At 32.5% G+C, this 20993-nt stretch overlaps 1 protein-coding gene across 3 annotated transcripts in view; it reads left to right on the top strand.

Annotated features, from left to right (window-relative positions):
* The window catches only part of LOC128996649 (uncharacterized), a 249939-nt gene that overhangs the window by 92432 nt on the left and 136514 nt on the right, over positions 1-20993 (top strand). Inside the window, exon 1 of one of the 3 annotated variants that reach the window (XM_054422072.1) lies at positions 1721-1824. The exons of the other annotated variants lie outside the window; for them this stretch is intronic. Coding sequence (XP_054278047.1) covers positions 1768-1824 — 57 coding nt within the window. The 5' untranslated portion in view covers positions 1721-1767. Of the gene's footprint in view, positions 1-1720; positions 1825-20993 lie in introns of those variants that run through there. 3 annotated transcript variants of the gene reach the window in all.

The raw sequence follows: 20993 nt of genomic DNA, 5'->3' as shown, positions 1-20993 counted from the left end.
TCATTAATAGTACCGATGTTTAAACACTTTATAACTGAGAGAAGCTTGCGGCTAAAGGAAAAAAAACTCACAAAAACTTTTACTGTTTGGAACAAACTTGTAAAAACTTCAATTAGAAGACAATCTTCACGGATTGAGTTTTGATTTTTCTATGTGTTAGTTTTATCAATGCATCCTTTTCCTTATTAAAAAGTGTAGGAAAATACTTCAATAAATATTGTCAAGGACCACTACTTTTTGCGAAAATATATTTACATGTAAATTAACCTAAATCATTACAACTTTTCTAAACCATATGACAGTAAATATGTTTGCATATTGTCTTTACCTGAAAATAACTAGATGTGTGGATTGTAAGATATATTTATATTTCGTAAATGTGTAAGTTTATCCATTTTCTTATTAGTATGCAATGTAAACTTTCTTTAACTGATTGTTAAAGTTATTTTCTATTTTCAATAATTATTATAGTTTTTGAGAATTCTATTTGTTATCATGGAGGGAAAGTATACGTTGTCTTCATACTTTTTTCTGTTTCAATAAATACAATTATTGTATAACAAGCATATAAAATTCATCTATAATGATAATGAATATTTAATATTATAATATACAATTGAAATTCAAGGAGCGAAATTTGTATTTCACAAGTGTGTGAGTTATTAACTTTTCAGTGGCAATTCAAATTCTCAAACAGAATATTTTAATATTCAAACAAACACCAGCTTTTCAATATTCTACGTAATATTAATATTGATGTAAACGTCAGTATATATTATTCGTGCAGTGTCTGTTCTTCTAATTGTGCTTTGTAAAATGCAAATCAAATTTAAAAAAATAGATCTGTACTTTCTACAAACACGAATATTAATTCTATCACATTTATGCGATTGATCTTTACAATGAAATGAGTACGAAACGACTAATTGAAATCCGAATATACTTGGACATAGTCTGAAAGCAAAAAGCAGAATCTTTTTCTTTTCAAATTAGTTGACACTTGAATGAATTGTGTTGTGCTTGTTTCCTCAAAATACCAAAATTAAATTTTATATTTCTACATACCGTGTAAATTGCTACATAATAATAAAAACTACCACTATTGATCTCATTACATCGTATACACCTTACATCTTACATCATTACATCTTATCTCATTACAAAAATATATCTAAAACAGTCTAACCCACGTCATTTATTAAAACACTTGTAGTTAAGTTATGCAAATATTTTCGTGAAATATTTGCCCCAGCAATATTATACATTACCAATATAGTTTCACCTCTAAGCCACGGGGACAAATAGATCGATGAGACGACGGACAAGTAATACATCTCCTGTTGTAAAAACAAACCTATTACATTGGTAATTGAAAACATCGCGAGGTGCATAAACAATACCACGTGACTATGCGCAGACGCAGACTCGACCTGAACCTTTAGGACTCAGGATCAGACGACCAGACCCACGCGCACATTCGTCCTGACAGGACCTGTTAGACAACGGTGGTAGTGTTACCTTTAACTGAAAACTATGTTAGGTTTTTTATAGTAAAATTCTAAATTTTTATTATTGGAAAATCGCATTTCGTTCTGTGTAAATATTATTATTAGACGCAAAATATGTGGTTTGTGATGTCAATTATATGCGTAGGCCTACAAAAGTAGTAGAATAGGTTCAATGTATAAAGTTTTCCAATTGACTCACACATGATTTAGTATTGCCCTCTGGTCACGATAATGTTTAAAAGAGTGATTATGTGAAGTGATGGCCTCGTTGCATCTCCTCCATCACCATCATGATGAGCCAAAACTTACAATTACGGTAAGTAGTTAAGTGAACATAAGTAGAATTATTTTGGAGAATAAATGGTGGGTTTATCATGCACTTCCAGTTTACAGACCATATTTCAGATACATTATTTTATATTGAGGAATGGTTATCAAGACGACGTTCAATAAATGAAATATTTTAACGTTCCTGTTTGAAAATGAATACTTAGTAGTCGACGGAAATTCGACTGGGGAATTGTGGACGTCAAGGTACGTAACCTGTTATAAAAAATAAACAATTTTACTTACCCTACCAAACGATTTAAGAAGTAAACCTACATTGCATTAACATGTAAAATAAATGCAGTAGGAAACGTATTGGCTCTTGCTAAAGACGAACGTAGCCTGATACCAATCACACATAGAAAAATAACAAGTTATCAAAACCACAAACCATTTTTATTTTTAAGCACTACAATTAAGTTTGTAACCAAATTTTAAAATGTTATGTTTTATGGGAGAAAAACTATTTGCATCCCATATAACCCCGTTCCTGTGGTCATGCTGGTTCTCGAAGTCGTTCGATTAAAAGTGGATTTAAACTTGTGTTCTAAATTTCATTGGAATTTTTTCCCGAGTACTCCTGAAAAATTACACATATAAAATATAAATTCATTGCATTTGAACGGATTGTGTTTTTGACTTCCTGGGTCATCAAAAGAAAAAGTAGATTGGTCCCGGGTCTAAGTCTTACCGTAAGACCGGTAACAGTCCATTCCCCATATGAGAAATTCGATAAAGCCAAACAATAGATCTTTGATAAACTAAAACTACTTATCAAATTTCATCCATGTTCGATAGACAATGTCGTATTATCAACATTCATGCTTCACTCCACACGATCCAAAACCTAATTCTCACCCAGTCTAATTGTCTTATATGTTACAATGTTCAAGGTGTTATAGCTAAAATCTCTCCTGTCAGGTTTTAGATGCACAAGTAAAACCTGAAACGTTATAGCATTATTACATATGCAATATAATTCATCCCATTACAATAGCTACGTCGCCAATTTTAAGTTTGCGTGATACAGTATTTGTTATTAGAGATGATCCAAATATTTATCATAACAAAAAAAATACTTGTTATATTGTAAACATTTTGATTTCGTTAACAATCTCCAAGACATACGAAATGAACTTTCTTTAAAAAGTCCTTTTTTTTTATTAGGCACTCGTTTGAAAATAATTTTATTATTACATAATAACCACGTCTAAATAGAAAAGGCCAGAAATATATATGGTTTATGTCTATTCATGTCATAAACCGGTTGTTTATATTACATAGGCCTACTAAAAATCTAAAATACTGGCAACTAGGTCCAGAGAACGATTGTTACCAAAAAGTCTACAGACGACTTATTACAATAAAAATAGAGAAATCAGAACCAAATTTGGCATATCGTTACTTGTAATAGTAAGCTACATTTTTGTGTAAATAAATTGAACTGCAACTCGATCATTCATTTACTACAATCGAATGATGTCCGTTTTGACATCAAAATATCAGTATCGTATTCAACTATTTACAGTTTAATACTATAATTTATTTTATCCCATTTTAAATACCTAACTATACCCAATCACAGCACAAATTAAGTTACACAATTCGGTTGAGCTACAATACCATGAGTAGCAATAACATCACGATACGATGCAGTATTAATGCAATTAAATCTCGTCCAAACAATGATAGCTGCTAGTTACTGGAATAACACTGTAAAATTTACCAGCAATTACGTGAAACTAAAAGCACTACTGATTCGTTCAGGCGCTGAATCCCTAATTACGTCACATAATGGTTTTAATTTGTCTACATAAATTCATCATATTTTGAGGATAGACGACTGCATGTACGTTTCTCTGGAACTATTTTATTTGACGTTATGATTAAATCTGATCCCCCAAAAATCCCCCCTCAGACCTCTTTTCTGCAATGACATAGTCATCGTTTTTAATATAGGGCAGGGATTCGGTTCCTGAGGCCTCAAATTGAATCCTTAATCATGGATGGACTTAACTTATGTGCAACCATATAGGCCTAGCGTAATATGTTTAAAATGGTTACAGGATAGAATCTATCGTCCTCAGATTTTGAATGCGGTACATGAAAAAGGGCTATTTAAAGTTTATAAATGGTGCAAATAACCTTTTCACCGCACTATGATGTTTTTAGCTGTTTTACATACAGAGACTTGGATTGGTGGCTGGAAGTTACGTTTTGCTGGCCATGCCAGCTGCCATCATCATTTGGGGACCGAGCAGATTTTTACATCCCTAGGGCCGCAAAATCAGCTGCCCGCTTACTTTCTTAAAACATAAATGCTTATTAAATACACAATTAGTATCCATAGAATCTTTTTATTGTCTACAATGCCTAGGAACTATTTATTATTTTTGCTGATTCCCCAAATTATTTCTTCACATAACCTTATAGTTGTAGTTGTGTTGACTATCAGAGTGTGCATTATTATGTTGGTGAATAGTGGTAATAGGGTATAGTGTGGTGAAAAATAGCGTTCGTACCACTGACCGAAATGGTTTTGCAGCTCTCGATCGTTTTAAGTTCTCGACTTAGTCTCGAACTTAAAAACTATCTCGAGCTGGCAAAACCTCATTTTTGGACCTAGGTAAGAAGTATACTATTATAGTCTATTGGTAATGAATTATGAATGTGCACACCTCGAGGAAACACCTCTACTAAAATGTTTCCAAATTTATTAATCATACAACTAATTACTGTAACAACCACATTGCTGCTTTAGCTGAAAATCTGTTCAACAGGTCATTAGCTTCACGCCGCTCTCAACCTTCCTCTCACCTAGTTGCTAATTACTGTCTACTTTTGTCCTAATTGTCACTCCTAACCACATTTCAGCGTGATTAAAAAACTAAAAACTATCTCTATGTTTTCGTTCACAAAAATAAAACTAGTTAAGGCTTCTTTTGATTAACTCCATAGTTACGTGGTATTTTGAAATTCCAATTTATACAACAATAGTTGTGTTGTTCTTATTATTATAATTTCGTCCATCTTTTTCTAAGGATTGTTCATATTTTATACTCCATAGTGAAATTGTATTGTATATACGTTTGTGGATCATTCATACTAAATAGCTTCTTGTTAGGCATAAGTAGTGCTTAAGTACATCTGATTCGTATTATATTACTAGTATAAAACCAGTTGTGGTGGGTAGGCTTGTTCAATTAAGCATATTTTAATCCGCATATTACAGAAGGATGAGTGTAGAATTGAGTGAGATGCCTTGTGTTACGAGCTATTGTATACTCGACAATAATGTGAAGTTACAGTAATATTGGCTTGTAGTCAAATAACTCAAACTATAACTCGTAACGAGTGTTCAACGTGTTAGTTGAAGCAAAGTGTAGTTAAGTTACAAGTTAAAGGTACAGAACACAAAGGATTGCTAAAAACTTCAAGAAGTGAGTGTCAATAGCTTTTGGGACTCAGGACACTTGGGGTAAAATACTGCATCCACAAGTAAAAGATTGTGAAAAACTCGACGATTCGGGGTATCTACAAAACAACTTGTAAGCATTGTGGTAGTTTCTACAGTTTATTAGACGAACTAAAAACTTTATTTCGGGGAAAACTACACGTTAGCGTGGAGAAACAGCAAACTGTTGTGAGAACAGTTTATTTCATAACACCTGTTAATTTCTATTAATTATTATCATATGTTTATTTGTTATTCTATGTTTGTAAAAAGGTAAATAAAGTTAGTTGAGTTTGAGTTATGACATAAAACAGTGCATTCACTTAATTCTTAGTAAAATAGTACATGGTGGCAGCGGTTTAGAGCTATGCCTCAGAAGAAAAATCCAAGAAGGAAACAATCTGACTATGAAGATAATGAAAATGAAAGAAGCAGAGAAAATGAATACAACAATTCAACTAAGAAGTCAATCATTGTATCAAACACTCATTCAGTTATTCAGCCTCCAGCTAGTTTCTCCTTTGTACCAGCAGATTGGCCAAGATGGAAAACACGATTTCAAAGATATCGGTCAGCATCTGGGCTATCTGAAGAGTCTGAGAACAAACAAATCAACACTCTTATATACACATTAGGTGAGAAAGCTGATGAGATTTTTGCATCTTTTAATTTAGCAACCGAATCAACGCTAACATTTGAAGAAGTCTTAGATTTATTTGACAAACATTTTATTCCACGGAGGAACTTAATTTTTGAAAGAGCAAAGTTTTTGAAGAGACAACAAAAAATTAATGAAACAGTTGAAGAGTTTATAGTTAGTCTCCATTCCTTGGCTAGAACCTGTGACTGGGGTTCACTTAATGATGAAATGGTGTTGATGGTACTAATACTGGGTTTAAATGATGAGAAACTTAGTGATCGCTTGTTGCTAGATCCCGAGATGAATTTAGACAAGGCCATTACAGTAATAAGACATGCAGATAACGTAAAGAAAGAGAAGGCAGATTTATGTGATGAGAAAAGAGTTCAAATTGAAGCAACTACGTCATCGAGTTCAAACCAAAATCAAGGATATAGGTTTCGTCAAAAGAAACAAGAATACCCAGCGCAATGTATCTGGTGTGGTTATAAACCGTCTCATCCAAGAAGCACGTGTCCAGCAAAAAGCGCAACATGTAACTTATGCAAAAAGATTGGTCACTTTTCGAAAGTCTGCAGATCTAAAGAAGCACAGGAAGTAACTGACGAAAATGAAGTAAGTGAACTTGGACCTTCAAATAATAAAGTATTCATAGGTACACTTGGGGATGGGTCAAAATGTAAGCCCTGGAAACTAGAATTAGTATTTGAGGGAAAACCACAAACATTTAAAATTGATTCAGGGGCAGATGTAACAGTAATTCCCCCTGGCATAGATGATCCAAGTGGGATCCAGCCGACTGTAGTTGAGTTGTTTGGGGCTGGTAGAACAAAATTAGAAACTGTAGGTTGTGTTAGAGCTAATATCCAATACAGAGATGTTAAAATAAATCACATGGTATACGTAGTGAAGGGACTCATAACACCCTTGCTTGGTCGTCCAGCAATACAGGACTTGAAGATTTTAACTTTTGTTAATTCAGTTGCAGAGGTAGACAGTGACTTTTTTACTGAATACCATGAAATGTTTAGTGGTCTGGGTGTCATTCCTGATCCCTACACAATAGCACTTAAGGATGGCGCAAAACCATACGCAATTACCACTCCTAGGACAGTACCTTTACCCCTAATGTGTCAAGTGAAAAAAGAACTAGAAAGTATGGTACAAAATAATGTAATCACACCAGTTGAGCATGCTACTGAATGGTGCTCAGCAATGGTAGTAGTGCCTAAATCTAATGGAGATGTCCGCATATGTGTTGACTTAACAAAGTTGAATGAATCCATCCAGCGGTCTTATCATCCGATTCCCAAAATTGAAACGTCTCTCAGCTCAATCTCAGGAGCAAAATGGTTTTCAAAACTTGATGCAAACAGTGGTTTTTGGCAAGTCCCCTTAAATGTAAATTCCCAGGATCTAACTACTTTCCTTACCCCTTTTGGACGTTTTAAATTTCTCAAACTTCCATTTGGAATCACATCAGCACCTGAACATTTTCAGAAATGCATGAACAAAATCTTAGACAACCAGTCAAATGTCGCAGTCCATATGGACGATATTCTGATTTGGGGCAAAACGAAAGAAGAACATGATACAGTTGTTCGGCAAGTACTTGAAAAGCTTAAAAATGTAGGAATGACACTTAACAAAGACAAAACTGAGTTTGGGAAGTCAAGTATTAAATTCCTCGGGCATTTCCTCTCATCCGATGGAATTTCTGTTGATAAGGAAAAGGTTTCCGCCATTCTAAAAATGGACTGCCCAAAAAACGTAAAAGAACTTCAAAGGTTCAATGGGATGGTAAACTTTCTTGGTAAGTTTATTCCTGACAAAGCTAAGATTTTGGCCCCAATGAATTCACTACTTCAAGCTAACGTTCCATGGATATGGGGTCCAGAGCAGGCGAAGGCCTTTGATAAATTAAAACTCATTTTGACTAACTCTCCTTGCCTAGCCATTTACGATGTAAATCGGGAAACAATTATCTCATGTGATGCCTCGCTTCAAGGACTAGGATCAACTCTTTCTCAAGTTCAAGATGATGGTTCTATACGACCAGTATCATTTGCATCCCGAAGCCTTCTTCCTTCTGAAAAAAACTATGCAAACATCGAGAGGGAGGCTACAGCTGTTGCTTGGGCATGTGAAAAGTTTCAAGAATTTATTATTGGCAAGAGAATAACAATACAAACAGATCACAAACCACTACTTCAAATTTTGAAATCCAAACATCTTGATGAATTGTCTCCAAGAATTCAAAGAATTCGATTGCGTCTCATGAGATATGATTTTTCAATTACTTATATTCCTGGAAAGCAACTTCTAGTTCCTGATGCTCTTTCAAGAGCACCTCTCCCATTTTCAGGTACTGATGACCGTGAGTTAGAAGAAGAAACTCAAGCGTTTGTTCAAATGGTTTTGTCGTCCATTGATATAAACGACTGCATAGTTGCTAAAGTATTGGAGGAACAAAATAAAGATCCGACTTTACGTGAACTGAAAAAAATAATCATCCAAGGTTGGCCTTCTAAGACATCATTACGAGATGACCTAAAACCGTATAACTCAGTTAAGGATGAGCTAAGTGTTGATAATGAGATGATACTACGAGGTTCAAGACTTGTAATTCCGCCAGCTCTGCAGTCTTGGGCACTTCAAAGAGTACATGAAGGTCATTTTGGAATCACCAAGTGTCGTTTACGTGCAAAAGAGTCAGTCTGGTGGCCAGGAATTTCTTCAGCCATTGAAAGTATGGTGAAATCATGCCCTACTTGTATTAAACATTCAAGGAACAGTCATGAACCATTGCTTCCCACACAATTCCCTGACAGGCCATGGAAAACACTTGCGATGGATTTGTTCAAACTTGAAGGCGTTTGGTTTTTGACTGTGACAGATTATTACTCCAGATATTTTGAGATAGCTGAATTAGAGTCATTAACATCACGAGAAGTAATAATGAGATGCAAAGCCTTTTTCTGTCGACACGGCATTCCAGAAGAAGTTAGGTCTGACTGTGGGTCTCAATTTCAAGTCCTTGAACATTCAGATTTCAAGACATTTTCCAAAGTTTATGGCTTCAAGCATATAACAAGTAGCCCAAAATTTTCCCAAAGCAATGGAGAGGCTGAAGCGGCAGTGAAAATCGCCAAAATGATTCTAAAGAAAAATGTGGAAGACCCTTATTTAGCGCTTCTAGCCTATCGAACGACACCCCTCTGGAATGGGTTCAGTCCCTCTCAGCTTCTTATGAACAGGCGATTACGGAGCACATTGCCTCAGACAGAACATTTGCTTTGTGGAAAACCAGATCTAAAGGATCTTAAAGGGAGAGAAGAAACATATCGTGAGAAGTACAAACACAACTATGATAGAAGGCACAAAGTGCAAACTCTCAATCCTCTTCATATAGGAGACCCAGTTTGGATTGTGGACCTTAGAAGACATGGCAAAATTGTGAAAATCCTGGACAGCCCTCGTTCATATATTGTTGAAACTGATAAGAGGAATGTGAGAAGAAATCGATTCCACCTCAAACTTGCCCCTTATTTAAGAGAGGAAAACAGTGAACAAAATTTGTCAGCGAATACACATCAAACAGAACCATACAACCGTCCAAAGAGAAATATACACAAACCAAGCTGGTTGAAGAACTTTCAAACTTAAAAGGGAGGATGTTGTGAGAACAGTTTATTTCATAACACCTGTTAATTTCTATTAATTATTATCATATGTTTATTTGTTATTCTATGTTTGTAAAAAGGTAAATAAAGTTAGTTGAGTTTGAGTTATGACATAAAACAGTGCATTCACTTAATTCTTAGTAAAATAGTACACAAACCAAAAAGAGCAAACGTCGAAATTACTAAAAAGCTCATTAGGGAAATTGGATAACAATTTCTGTACTTTTAAGACTTGTAAGAAATAACGTTATGTGTGTTTGGAAATATTTATATATTTAACAGAAAAACATATAATAAAAACTGTCCAACGAGTAAATGTTGACTCAAATTATTGTTACTTCTTGCCTGGCTGGAACAATAGAGTTAGTAATGCAGTTTAACGTTAGTATAAATGTATTAAGCTTAATGGTTTAAGTTGCTTCATTGAGTGATCCTTCTTTAGTTAGTGGTGAACGCATTAAAAACATATAAATTTGTTTTAAGGATTAAAACAATTCTGATGGACTAACATGGCTTATGTTGCTTGCTGTAATTACTAGGAAATAAAACTCCCAGTCTGTTACAATTGCAATAAGGTTAATGATCACAACATACACTAATAGTTACCCTATTAGGTTTGAACTTATTTCATGCTAGAGTAGTTCATAATATATTTTTTGTGCTTATACTGACTGACAAATCAATCAGAATAATCATAATTCACCTACGGTTTGGAATGAGCTTTATATTTATTGGGTAATCAAACTAACACACGCCAAATCACCTTACTTTACGTTGCAGAACATAACTTTTTGATAAAATACAATAATAATGTAATAACCAACAATGCAGCTAGTATTGTTATTCGTAGATATATTTTACAAAGATGCTTTCGAGACATTACTATGGGAGTTAATAAAGCAGTTATACTGTGATAGAAGGTTTTTCAATTACATTTAACCAACCCTAAAGCAGTGTTCCAATTCAAAGCTATCAGAAACAGGAGTAGACGGTGACAATATGATAAATGTGCCCGACGCTGCACTTAGAATGTGAAATGTTTCAATTTGGGATCTTGTTCGTGCGTTGCGTTTCACGAATACAAAAATGAAATAAGTAAACCCCTATCTATATTGCATGGCTATTCATCTGGTTACAAAATATGTATATGGTTAGTATTAAAATAAGAGTACATGAACAATCTGACTATAATTTAATATAGGCCTAGTCAAACAGCACTTATCTTATAACGCATTATTTGGGTATAACCTTTCTTAAGGTTAAGAAAAAACTATTTAAAATAATGATATTACCTACATCCATATTATTTTCAGAAGTAACAATTCTGTTAATAACTGTTGCGTTTGATTGAAAATCCAATCATGCAAATGGAATTCAACTTAGTCGGCAGTTTGGCTGTGGTGGGGGTATTTTTAATCAAACTGTTGCAGAGTAAAACTTAGTACATTGTACAAGTTTTCTTTTAAACCTAAATTATTTTCTTATACTAAACTTCGTTCAATTGTCTTATAAGCTACGAAAAAAAAATATTTAGACCTCACACCGTATTTATTTCTGTATTTTCCTTGTATATATTATGTTTATTTTATTCAATTTTTTAAATAATTTTAAAACCTATGTTTGGTCCTGTAAGCAATAGAATTTCAATAGAAAATGGATATTTATGAAAGCTGAAAAAAGTTTTTCATCACATGAAGTCGTGATTAGAGTAACGTTTAGAATGTTGTGTAATGAGCAGGTTTGCAATCCTGGCTTCATTTAACCACCAGAGCTTCCTTTCATTACTGGCCGCCATTTAAACATAAATAAGACTGCAGATATGATTTTAGTTTTCGGTATTCATCATATTTGTAAACTTTCTCAGGGTTTTGATTTTAAATGATAAAATCATCAGTAATGGTTTCTTACAACGTTTTCTAAAAGCTGAAGCTCGAGATTTAGTTAAAAATTAGTCTTCCTACTTATAAATCATTTAAAAACTTAAATAGTGAAATATTAAAATATAGTAAAAAATCTAATTTAGTTTTCAGACAACTTTATACATTAATGGTTTAACGTTTACGGTCAGGTTTAAATATTTTATTGCATTAAGTACATAGGTACCATACAATAGGCCAGGTCCATATACTGTAGATATACAATTTATAGTAGAAAGTTCGTTTGTGTTGCATAAATTCAATTCCGATAGCTAAATGGTTAATTTTATTGATTAGTGTTTTGCCAAGCATCATTTTGCCCTTTGATTCTCGACGTAGATTGGCGAACAATTAATTAAAACGTGGATACAAGGTACTTTGATATTACAAAACAACTACTTGCGGCAATTGTTTATTAATATCAAAGTGTTTGTGTTAGCAAATTCTGCTGAAGGGAAGAAGCTATTGCCGTAGGCGACACGAAAAGACCAAGGCGAATAGATTATCGAAATAGATTTATTAGATTTAAAGAATATATCTTTAATTTAGATGTACCCATAGGTCAAAAACACCATTCGTTCAAATGTATATAACATATGCCCGCGTGTGTGAGTCCGCTCAAGTAATTTTGGTCTCAATGTGATGAAATTCACCATGAATGTCTCGAGGTTGAACTACTTTAATGGGTTATCGAATCAGTTATATCAAGGAACAGAATGGGGTGTAATTGTGGAGGGGGGGGGATACATTGATTTTATAAATAAATTACCCAAGTTTCACCTTAGTCTCTATATTACATTATATATATATATATTATATGTCGTATGTATTATATTCAATCTTGACGTTTGCTATACAATTTAAAAATTGTCTGAAAGCAATAAGGACTTATCATAAAAATAATAATAATATGAAAAAACTATGACATTTTTGCTGAGACTTGAATTTAATTACAAATGGTGTTCAATAAAAACTAGTTCCATCAAAATTACAATTTTTCAAGAACATTACAAAATTAACATATTATGATTGTTACCTGGGGACTTTCAAAGTGAGTCTCTTATTCAAGAAAAACTATTTACCTGTCAATAATTATAATAAATCATACATCGTAGTTGAAATACACAAAGTAAAACAATCTTCAAGGTTATATGATATTGATTTGCAATTAAATGGATAATTATGAAGTAAATGGAAAATTGCACATATTGACAGTTAGTAAATTACCTATTTTAAACTATGTAATAAAGTAGTGATTTGACGTTGTATTTGCCAAATTTTTCACACTAAGAATAAACTGTTTTACAATATCTGTCTACATTTTCTGATGGATGCGTAAAGATTGCACTTTAATGGTGGAATGTTTTCACTCCTGCTATTGACAAGTAACCATCATTCTTCAGGATAAATGCTCTGCTAGGGTAAAAAAGTGATAGTATGTTTATCATTGAATTACTTAATAGCTAAATAATCTCAGCACATCACAACATAATTTTCTGAAAACCTACCACCAAAATTATAAATCTTAATATTTAATATATTACTGCCATTAGAAATACTATGGCTTTCGTTATAGTATGTTATTGCAAGCTTAATTCAAATCTAGTATGCTTAGAATTATGTTTGATTCGGTATAATTTAATATAAGTTTCATTAGTTTTTTTAATCTAAATTTTTTTATACCAGTGATAGTTTATTGAATCAAAAAGACGACTTAAATTACATAATTATTTTGTAAATACAATATATGTGTAAAATATCCTTAAAATTTGTAATATTTTACCAATTACACATTTTTTTACTAGTTGTAAGATTTTATTTTATTACATCGGATACTTCACTTAACTATTTGATAACTACAAACAAGTTGGTTAAATTAAATTTAAAATTAAAAACAAATTCAGACCACTGAGTTCATAATTCGTTGTATTTGCATAAAATACAATATCGAAGTGAACACATTGTACTCAATGATTAATTAGCTGTTGATGCCACACATATAATCTGATCCTTCTGATTCCCAGTCACCAACTGGATTTGATTGTCACAGTTTATGTGATTTATTGATGGCTGTGTTTTAAGATTACTCGTAGGCTAATCACAAGTAATTAATGACACCCAGATTATTTATATGATTTATGTTATTATCATGAAACTGTGAGGCTAAGAATACACTTAGGCTATGTAGCTAAGGCATAGATAATTTACTGTAGTCATTAGTTTTTATTTCGTTATGCTAGTCATATACTTGAAGACAAAGAAATACAAACAAAGAAAAAACATTAGGAATTTTTTACAATATATGTAGTTTAAATGCCTCCAGTTGCTTCCATTGTGCAAAAGAATATTGTAAATTAAAAGTTTGTTTATAAGTTCGTAATTAGGTTACCAATAAAATTGTAAAGCATGCATTGTGTACAGATACATTTCATATCCTACGCCCTTTGTAGTATTTAATCTGTTTGCTTTTATAATCTACTCATAGATTTGTGTATGGTCAAGACAGCGAAAATATGCTTGACCTGGTGCAATGCCAATGGCTTTATTATGACTTACAGTTTACATGTGTTTTTCTTCAGTTCAATGGGATAACAATTATGGATGTACCGTAATGGTATTACTGCTAGTAAATCCAATATTCCATACGAGAACCTATTCCCCTTAAATCCGTAATACATTCCAAAATCTACGTATTCTATCATATAGGCATTCTCGCCCACTCCTCACGTTGTACACACAAGTACACAAGTTTTTGTATTTTGTATTTTTGTATTTTACTTATCTGCCTCGCAACACATGCCATAATGTCATCCTTTTAACGCTTTGATAAGGACAACTTAGGCGATTTAAGTTTCAAGTAACATCAAATGCGGGCTGACGAGTAAGACTAAGTGACAATACAAGTCATGTAGCTGCATTTTACATCGCGTTCACTGTCACATTCAGACCCACTTAGCTCCACGAGGGGTTTGGAGATATCACAGACAGTATTAACAGGATAATCAAATGCAAAATTACAATACCACACTCACACACGGTACAGGAATTCTGGTATTCAAAGATGCTGGTGGAACCTTAATTTATTGCGTTTTTGTGAGCAAACAATACAATTGTAATTGCAGTTATAGTAGTAGTTAATCAATTTAAAATAGTTATGGTTTTTTTATTTAAGTATGATTGAAAAAGCTAACTGACCTAATTTGGAGGGAATTCTTACCCCATACAGACATTCAATGTTCAATTTAAACGACCACATCGATAAAAATCTTGCACACAATAGTAAACGCTGCATACCTAACGCTAGGACCAACATAATGTAAGGTTTTCCGAATAACCCTTTTTAGGTTTTTAAAATAGAATATTAAAAGGGTTTCAGTCCAGGCTTCTTGGAGGCTCCATTTACCAACCCAGATGTGAAGTTAATTAAATACATTGTTTAACATATCGTGTTTAATAATCGACAATGTTGATTTGACTGACACAACTGAGACTATTTGTTATTGGCGATATGAGCCCGGGGCCCATGCTATATCACTACACCAGTTCCCTCCCACAGATGATTAAATTACGAAACATAAATTTAATTTTCTATCTATGTTAAACAAATGGTTTAACATGCATGATCAAAACTAATTAGAGAATACAATGTGAATGGCCAAACAACTTCATTGACAAGACCTTTCACTCTTGGAGAAACTTAAGAGTTTGAGGATTGTCGGGCTTAATTACAATATAAACGTTTCTTATGATGTTTATAAAATAATCTAATATTGATGTCCAATATTTCGGAGAATAAACATAATAATTTGGCCAATAGGCCTAAGCCATGTCCAATAATATTGTCCGGACCTATTACTTATTAGTATGACATCAAAATTCCATTAGTTTTGGGATACTGCTAGTTAGTATTTCTAAAATTCATCGTTTGTTAGCACGTAAGTTCTAGTTATATTTATATAAAACTGAAGAGGTTAATATGACAAATGAAATTGATCACTCAATTTTAATCTTTTGTATGCAATAAGTCCTTGAATAAATCATAATTCACAACCTTTTTACAATGACAATTTTGTTTTATACCATGGATTCTAAAAATATCCTACTATATTTTCCCTCATACTCATCAAGACAAGAAACAAGGGAGCTTTATTGCGTTAATTACGTACTTTTCCACGTGCGCCTGCAAGTGCTCAAAGGTTGGTTAATTAAAGGATTGCAATTACGCCATTAACTTAATTCTTTTAAATGGGTTCGTATAAGACTTGCCAATTTAAAAACATTCAGTACGATACAATTCTTAATTTTTGCAGGATTTTACTTACAACTTATGTAATTCACCCACTTTACGGTTAAGAGTCCTCTCCATATTTTATAATCTTGTTACATTTGGTTGGACGTTATTGAGGATATCAATTACGCTATGAATGTTTTATTTCCTTCAATTTACTTTTAGATATATATAATCCAGCCCCGTTAGTGCCACTCATTTTCATTACATGTACGTAACTAGACCTATTTATATGAGGTAGTTATGTCGTTGTATATATTTTAAATGGAATTTTTCAACAAACGTTATTTTATATCCACCGAATATAAAAATATATTGGCTATCGTAGAAAGTCATTATAACAGATAAAATAAAGTCGATAACTAATTTTGAAATTAAAATAACTAAAAATTAGCTATGGATAATAAGTTATAAATACAGGGTGTCCCGTAACTCTCTGGACACATATACCGTCATTGCTTAGGTGAAGACAAACACATTTCACCATAGGAACATGGGTCTGTGGTACCTAGTTTTCTGTCTGTCTGTATTTATGTGTTTTATACAAAAAATAATGACCCCTACACAATTTGAGATACAGCGTTGAGATTTTGCAAAAATGTTGATTTTATTAAGACCTATTTTGGTTTAAAATTATACTAAAAAATCATCAACCGTTTCTAAATGGCGGCCATTTAAAATATGTGATGACAAAATTCACGAAAACCGTCAACTTAACAAAATATTGCAACAGCCAAACAAGTTAGTAAATTGTTTCCAATGATACGATATTAGTTAAGAATGGATAAATTATAACAGAGAAATGTGTTCTTTTCGCAATGTATTACCAATTATCTCCATTTTAATGCAGTTGCCTAATGGGCTTGCTTTTCATATCAAAGCTTTTCTTTTATACTTACTTAGCTTCTTTTATACTTTTCTTTTATTCTTTTTATCTTGGTTTTTTTAGGTAGGGAGAGGTTTCACATAGAATATACACATTGGCAATGCAGAATTTTGAAGTGGAATAATAATTTCAGTGGTGTGCAGTTATTTAGGGAGGTAAGCTATGACACCTATGTCCTTGATTGAGTCTTAGGTTTAAATTACAGGCAACCATCAATTGGTTCTAGCTGGATTGGACATATAGCCATGCTATGGCTTAGTAGTCTTTTTGGTTAGTTTTTGGTAGACCTCCAAGCGCCAATTAGAAACGGTTCATGATTTTTAGTATAATTTTAAACCAAAATAGGTCTTAATAAGGTTTTTTTGCAAAATCTCAACGCTGTATCTCAAACCGTTTAGGAGTTATTTTTTGTTTGATTGTAGAAAACACATAAATACAGACATACGAAAAACTAGGCACCACATGTTCCTATGGTGAAATGTGTCAAGCTTGCCCTAATTAATAGCGCGCTATATACATGTGTCCAGAGAATTACGTGACACCCTATATGATTTTTTTAAATTAATAAAAATAAAGAAATTACCTGTTGGTAATTAGAATTAAGTTATCCTTAAACGTTAAGGTTTGTTTTACTAAGCACGAGAACCTTCTGGTACAACGTAAAGGTAACGCATCAACGGCAAAATCTCTTCGTTCTTGCTATTGACAAACAATCATTATTCTTCTTCAGGATTAATAGAGTTCTACTTAGGTAGAATAAATTGCTGGTTGTAATGTGATTAAATATAAATTAAATGTTGTATTAACAATTCTGATAACCTTTATATTTCATTTTACGGATTCTGGCAGTTTTTATAAGTAAATGTCAATTAATTTAGTGCCAAAAAATTAATAAAAGGATGTGCATACGTGTTATGTGTTGTAACATCAATTATCTAAAGGAACGAAAGCTAAGGGCTTACGAGGTTATTTGAAGAAGCCTGATATAGTCATGGTGTTATATAATTGTAGCATTTTTCGCAATTAACGTTTTATAACGAATAACTAATGAACAGCGAGAAGCTGTGAATTGCGTGAAAGAAATGAAGTATTCCTCGTTTTGCTAGGAAAAACGTTTAAATTCTGATGGTTATTACTTGGTATTAACACTCTATTCTGAGGCTTAAGATTTTGGTTATTTAGTTAATTTATTTTGTAAGATGTTGTAACACTTAATGTGGTTTTCAAACTGTAGTGGTAAACATTAAATTCAGCTGATAATTTAGTTGAATGTAAATCACATTAAGATTGTAAGAAACATGATTAAGAACATGAATTTGCAATAGGTTACATTTTTATAACTGTAACCTAATTGAGATAGGTAAACCATACAGATGTAAAAACAATATTTTATTTCAAATTAGTAGTCTTTGTTTACGTAACAACAGTCCCAAAAAAACATTATCTTTAAAAATTAAAATGTATTGAATTATTCGTTTTTCTACTGCATCGATCCATAATGCAAAATTCAGGCACGGGATCTTTCGTGTATTGAATTTTAAAAAATATGCAATCACCATGCATAAAGAAATGATGAAACAACTCAGTATCCGAACATCAAAGTGGTACTGCGTATAGTTGTGCATAACATTCATTATATAATTAAAATATGAGTAGTTTTTAAGAATAAATGCTTAATATATCATAAATAATTGGTGAATACATTTTGAAATATCATATGTATAAAGTAATTTCTTCATTGACTGTTTCAATACAGCTGTATAGGTTTGAGGCTGGTTGGTGGTGGTTTCGTTTGAGAGAGGATACATTTCTACGCTTCTGCGAATCCACCACGAGTTAGAATATTCTTCTCGTTTGTTTTAACATATTTTTGAACCATAGCATTTATCTTACAGATTTTTTCTAGAAACCACAATCAATTAATATTAATATAAACACTTGTACAAAGTATAAAATAGGTAAAACTGTATAAAATCGTACATTGAATTTAGGTTATAAGGAAAGTTACAGAAAAGTAGTTCAGTTATAAATTGCTATAATACATACACCCCTAATTTCTGATTCAAGGGACAGAGTAATCTACTGAAAATATACGAATAGGTTAGACAATATAAATAATTACTAACGTGTAAGAAAAACATTCCAAATCAATAATGAGATAATCTAACTGGTCTGAATCCCATCTTGACAAATCCAATTGAAAGCTCTTAAGAAAAATGGTAACTGATCACTTTTACCTTACAAAAACACAGGTGAGATGTTCAAACTTTGTAGGATTTTATTTCAACCAATGACAGAAGCGATAGATTGTTGTGGATGATATCGATGTTGAAATACGAACACAGAGATACGGGAGAACACCTTCATTAATCTCACAGTCCGTACACTGAGGTAACCCTATCGGACTTTGGAGTGAGTAAACATGGTTAGGTACAGTTACATAAGTTTAAAAAAATGTGTAATCAAAATGCAATTGATAATTGTGTCCACAAATAAAAAATGGACTTACTACTACTACGGTTATAAACGACGAAAAATTAATTGTAAATACAGTAATAGTTAGTGAAGACAATTTAAGTTAAGTATTACCTAAATATTTCCATAAATATGTACTTTAATTACTTAAGTGCGTACGAACGTAAAGAAACATTTATAAATTAAAAAAAACTTTTTAACATAAACCAAAACTACTTGCAGCCGTCCACATAAATTAAAATTACCATTAAAATCAATATTTATAAACTAATTACAGTAAGGTGTTGGGGTTCGTTAAGCTAATCAAAGATATTATTGTCAAATTGCTCAAACCGCTTAATTTCACTTCAATTCCTTAAACGTTCTTCGTGTTTATCACGACAATGTTTTCGTAACATTAAATTATACATATTCCATTCAAGTCCCTATAAACTACCTTTACCTCCAATAAAAGAAGAATACGTAGGTGCCTTCTCTCTAGGAAAAAATATTTGCTTTTGTAATTACAATAACCTCTTATTTCTATTTAAGGCACAGTATTAATACCGAGAAAACATGCCACACTTAAAAATAGTAAGCTGATAATAGTTTACGTGTCGGACTTAATGTGAAAACTGTTTACAGTAATTTATTGAATGTGATTACATTTGACACTTTACGAAAAATCGGACCCACCCACGTGAAATACAGATTCACGTAAGGGATTTATGAGGCCATGCAAATCTGCTCAGTCAGGGCTTTAACTTTTTGCGAGACTGAATTACAAGTTTTTCCGGTTGTAACTTCCATCTGAAAGCTAAAACCAGATTTGTAATACTACCCAGGTTTTATTCAGGTTTCTCAATACAATCATCTTTATACATTTATGTTGATAACACATTTTTTATACTTATTGGTGTTCGTTTCAACAATCCTAAATTTTTTATCCGTGAAAAATAAATTATAATTAGTAGGGGCAATACAGTAAGTTACATTTAAACCCCAAATAACGCTTTTATGTCTTAAACATACAAATATGTAAGAAATATGCTCCTTCTGTTCTAGGAGAAGGATATATAAATATATCGTATGCCCAATTTTATTAAAACACATTTTTCACATTATTAAAAATTATGCTTACACACTTTTTAAAATAACCTATGAAAAGAATTTTTTAAAGAATTAATTTGTCTGTAGCATAAATGTTTTACTATCCTAAATAAACGGGTTTTAATTAATAGAGTAAAATATATTTTATGGGGAGAAACTTAGAAAGTAGAAGTATGGATCAACACGAGTTTAATAAGAGAGAACAACGACCATTTTATTTTCGAAAGGAATATTAAATTTGCATTTCACCATTCTTGCCAAGTCAGTAGCAAGTTATGTACTTTCAGTTTACTCGACGCTTCATGACCCTTTTTAGCTTTAAATATAATAAAAAATACATTTATTACGTATGGATTTATTTTAAAGGCAGATTACTCAAACTAAATAACATATTTTTTGAATTTCTTAAATTACTTGGCTGCAATTCAAATATTTGTTACGTTTAAAACCTTTTCACGTTCCTTTGAGTTAATTTTCGAGAGTTTTACAATACAGTGAAAGTTTTCTTCAACCGAGAGAGTATATTTTATTCATAACCTCGAGCTTAAGCTAAATTGAAATTCACCAGGCGGGGAGCGAGCTGGTGTAGTGGTAGAGCGCGAGACTTCGGTCCCTAAGGTCCCGGGTTCAAATCCCGCCAAATCACCAATGGATGTTATCTAAGTGATAATGCCGCAACCCCTAGGTTTATCATGAAGTACTGGGAAAAACAATCCCGGGCTCCTGT

This window comes from Macrosteles quadrilineatus, unplaced genomic scaffold (assembly GCF_028750875.1).
Source record: "Macrosteles quadrilineatus isolate MER2022 unplaced genomic scaffold, UCM_ALF_1.0 Scaffold_6__1_contigs__length_79288215, whole genome shotgun sequence".
In the NCBI taxonomy this organism is placed as follows: Eukaryota; Metazoa; Arthropoda; class Insecta; order Hemiptera; family Cicadellidae; genus Macrosteles; species Macrosteles quadrilineatus.
The sequence above is the reverse complement of the archived record's forward strand: the minus strand, read 5'-3'. Positions and strand labels throughout refer to the sequence as shown.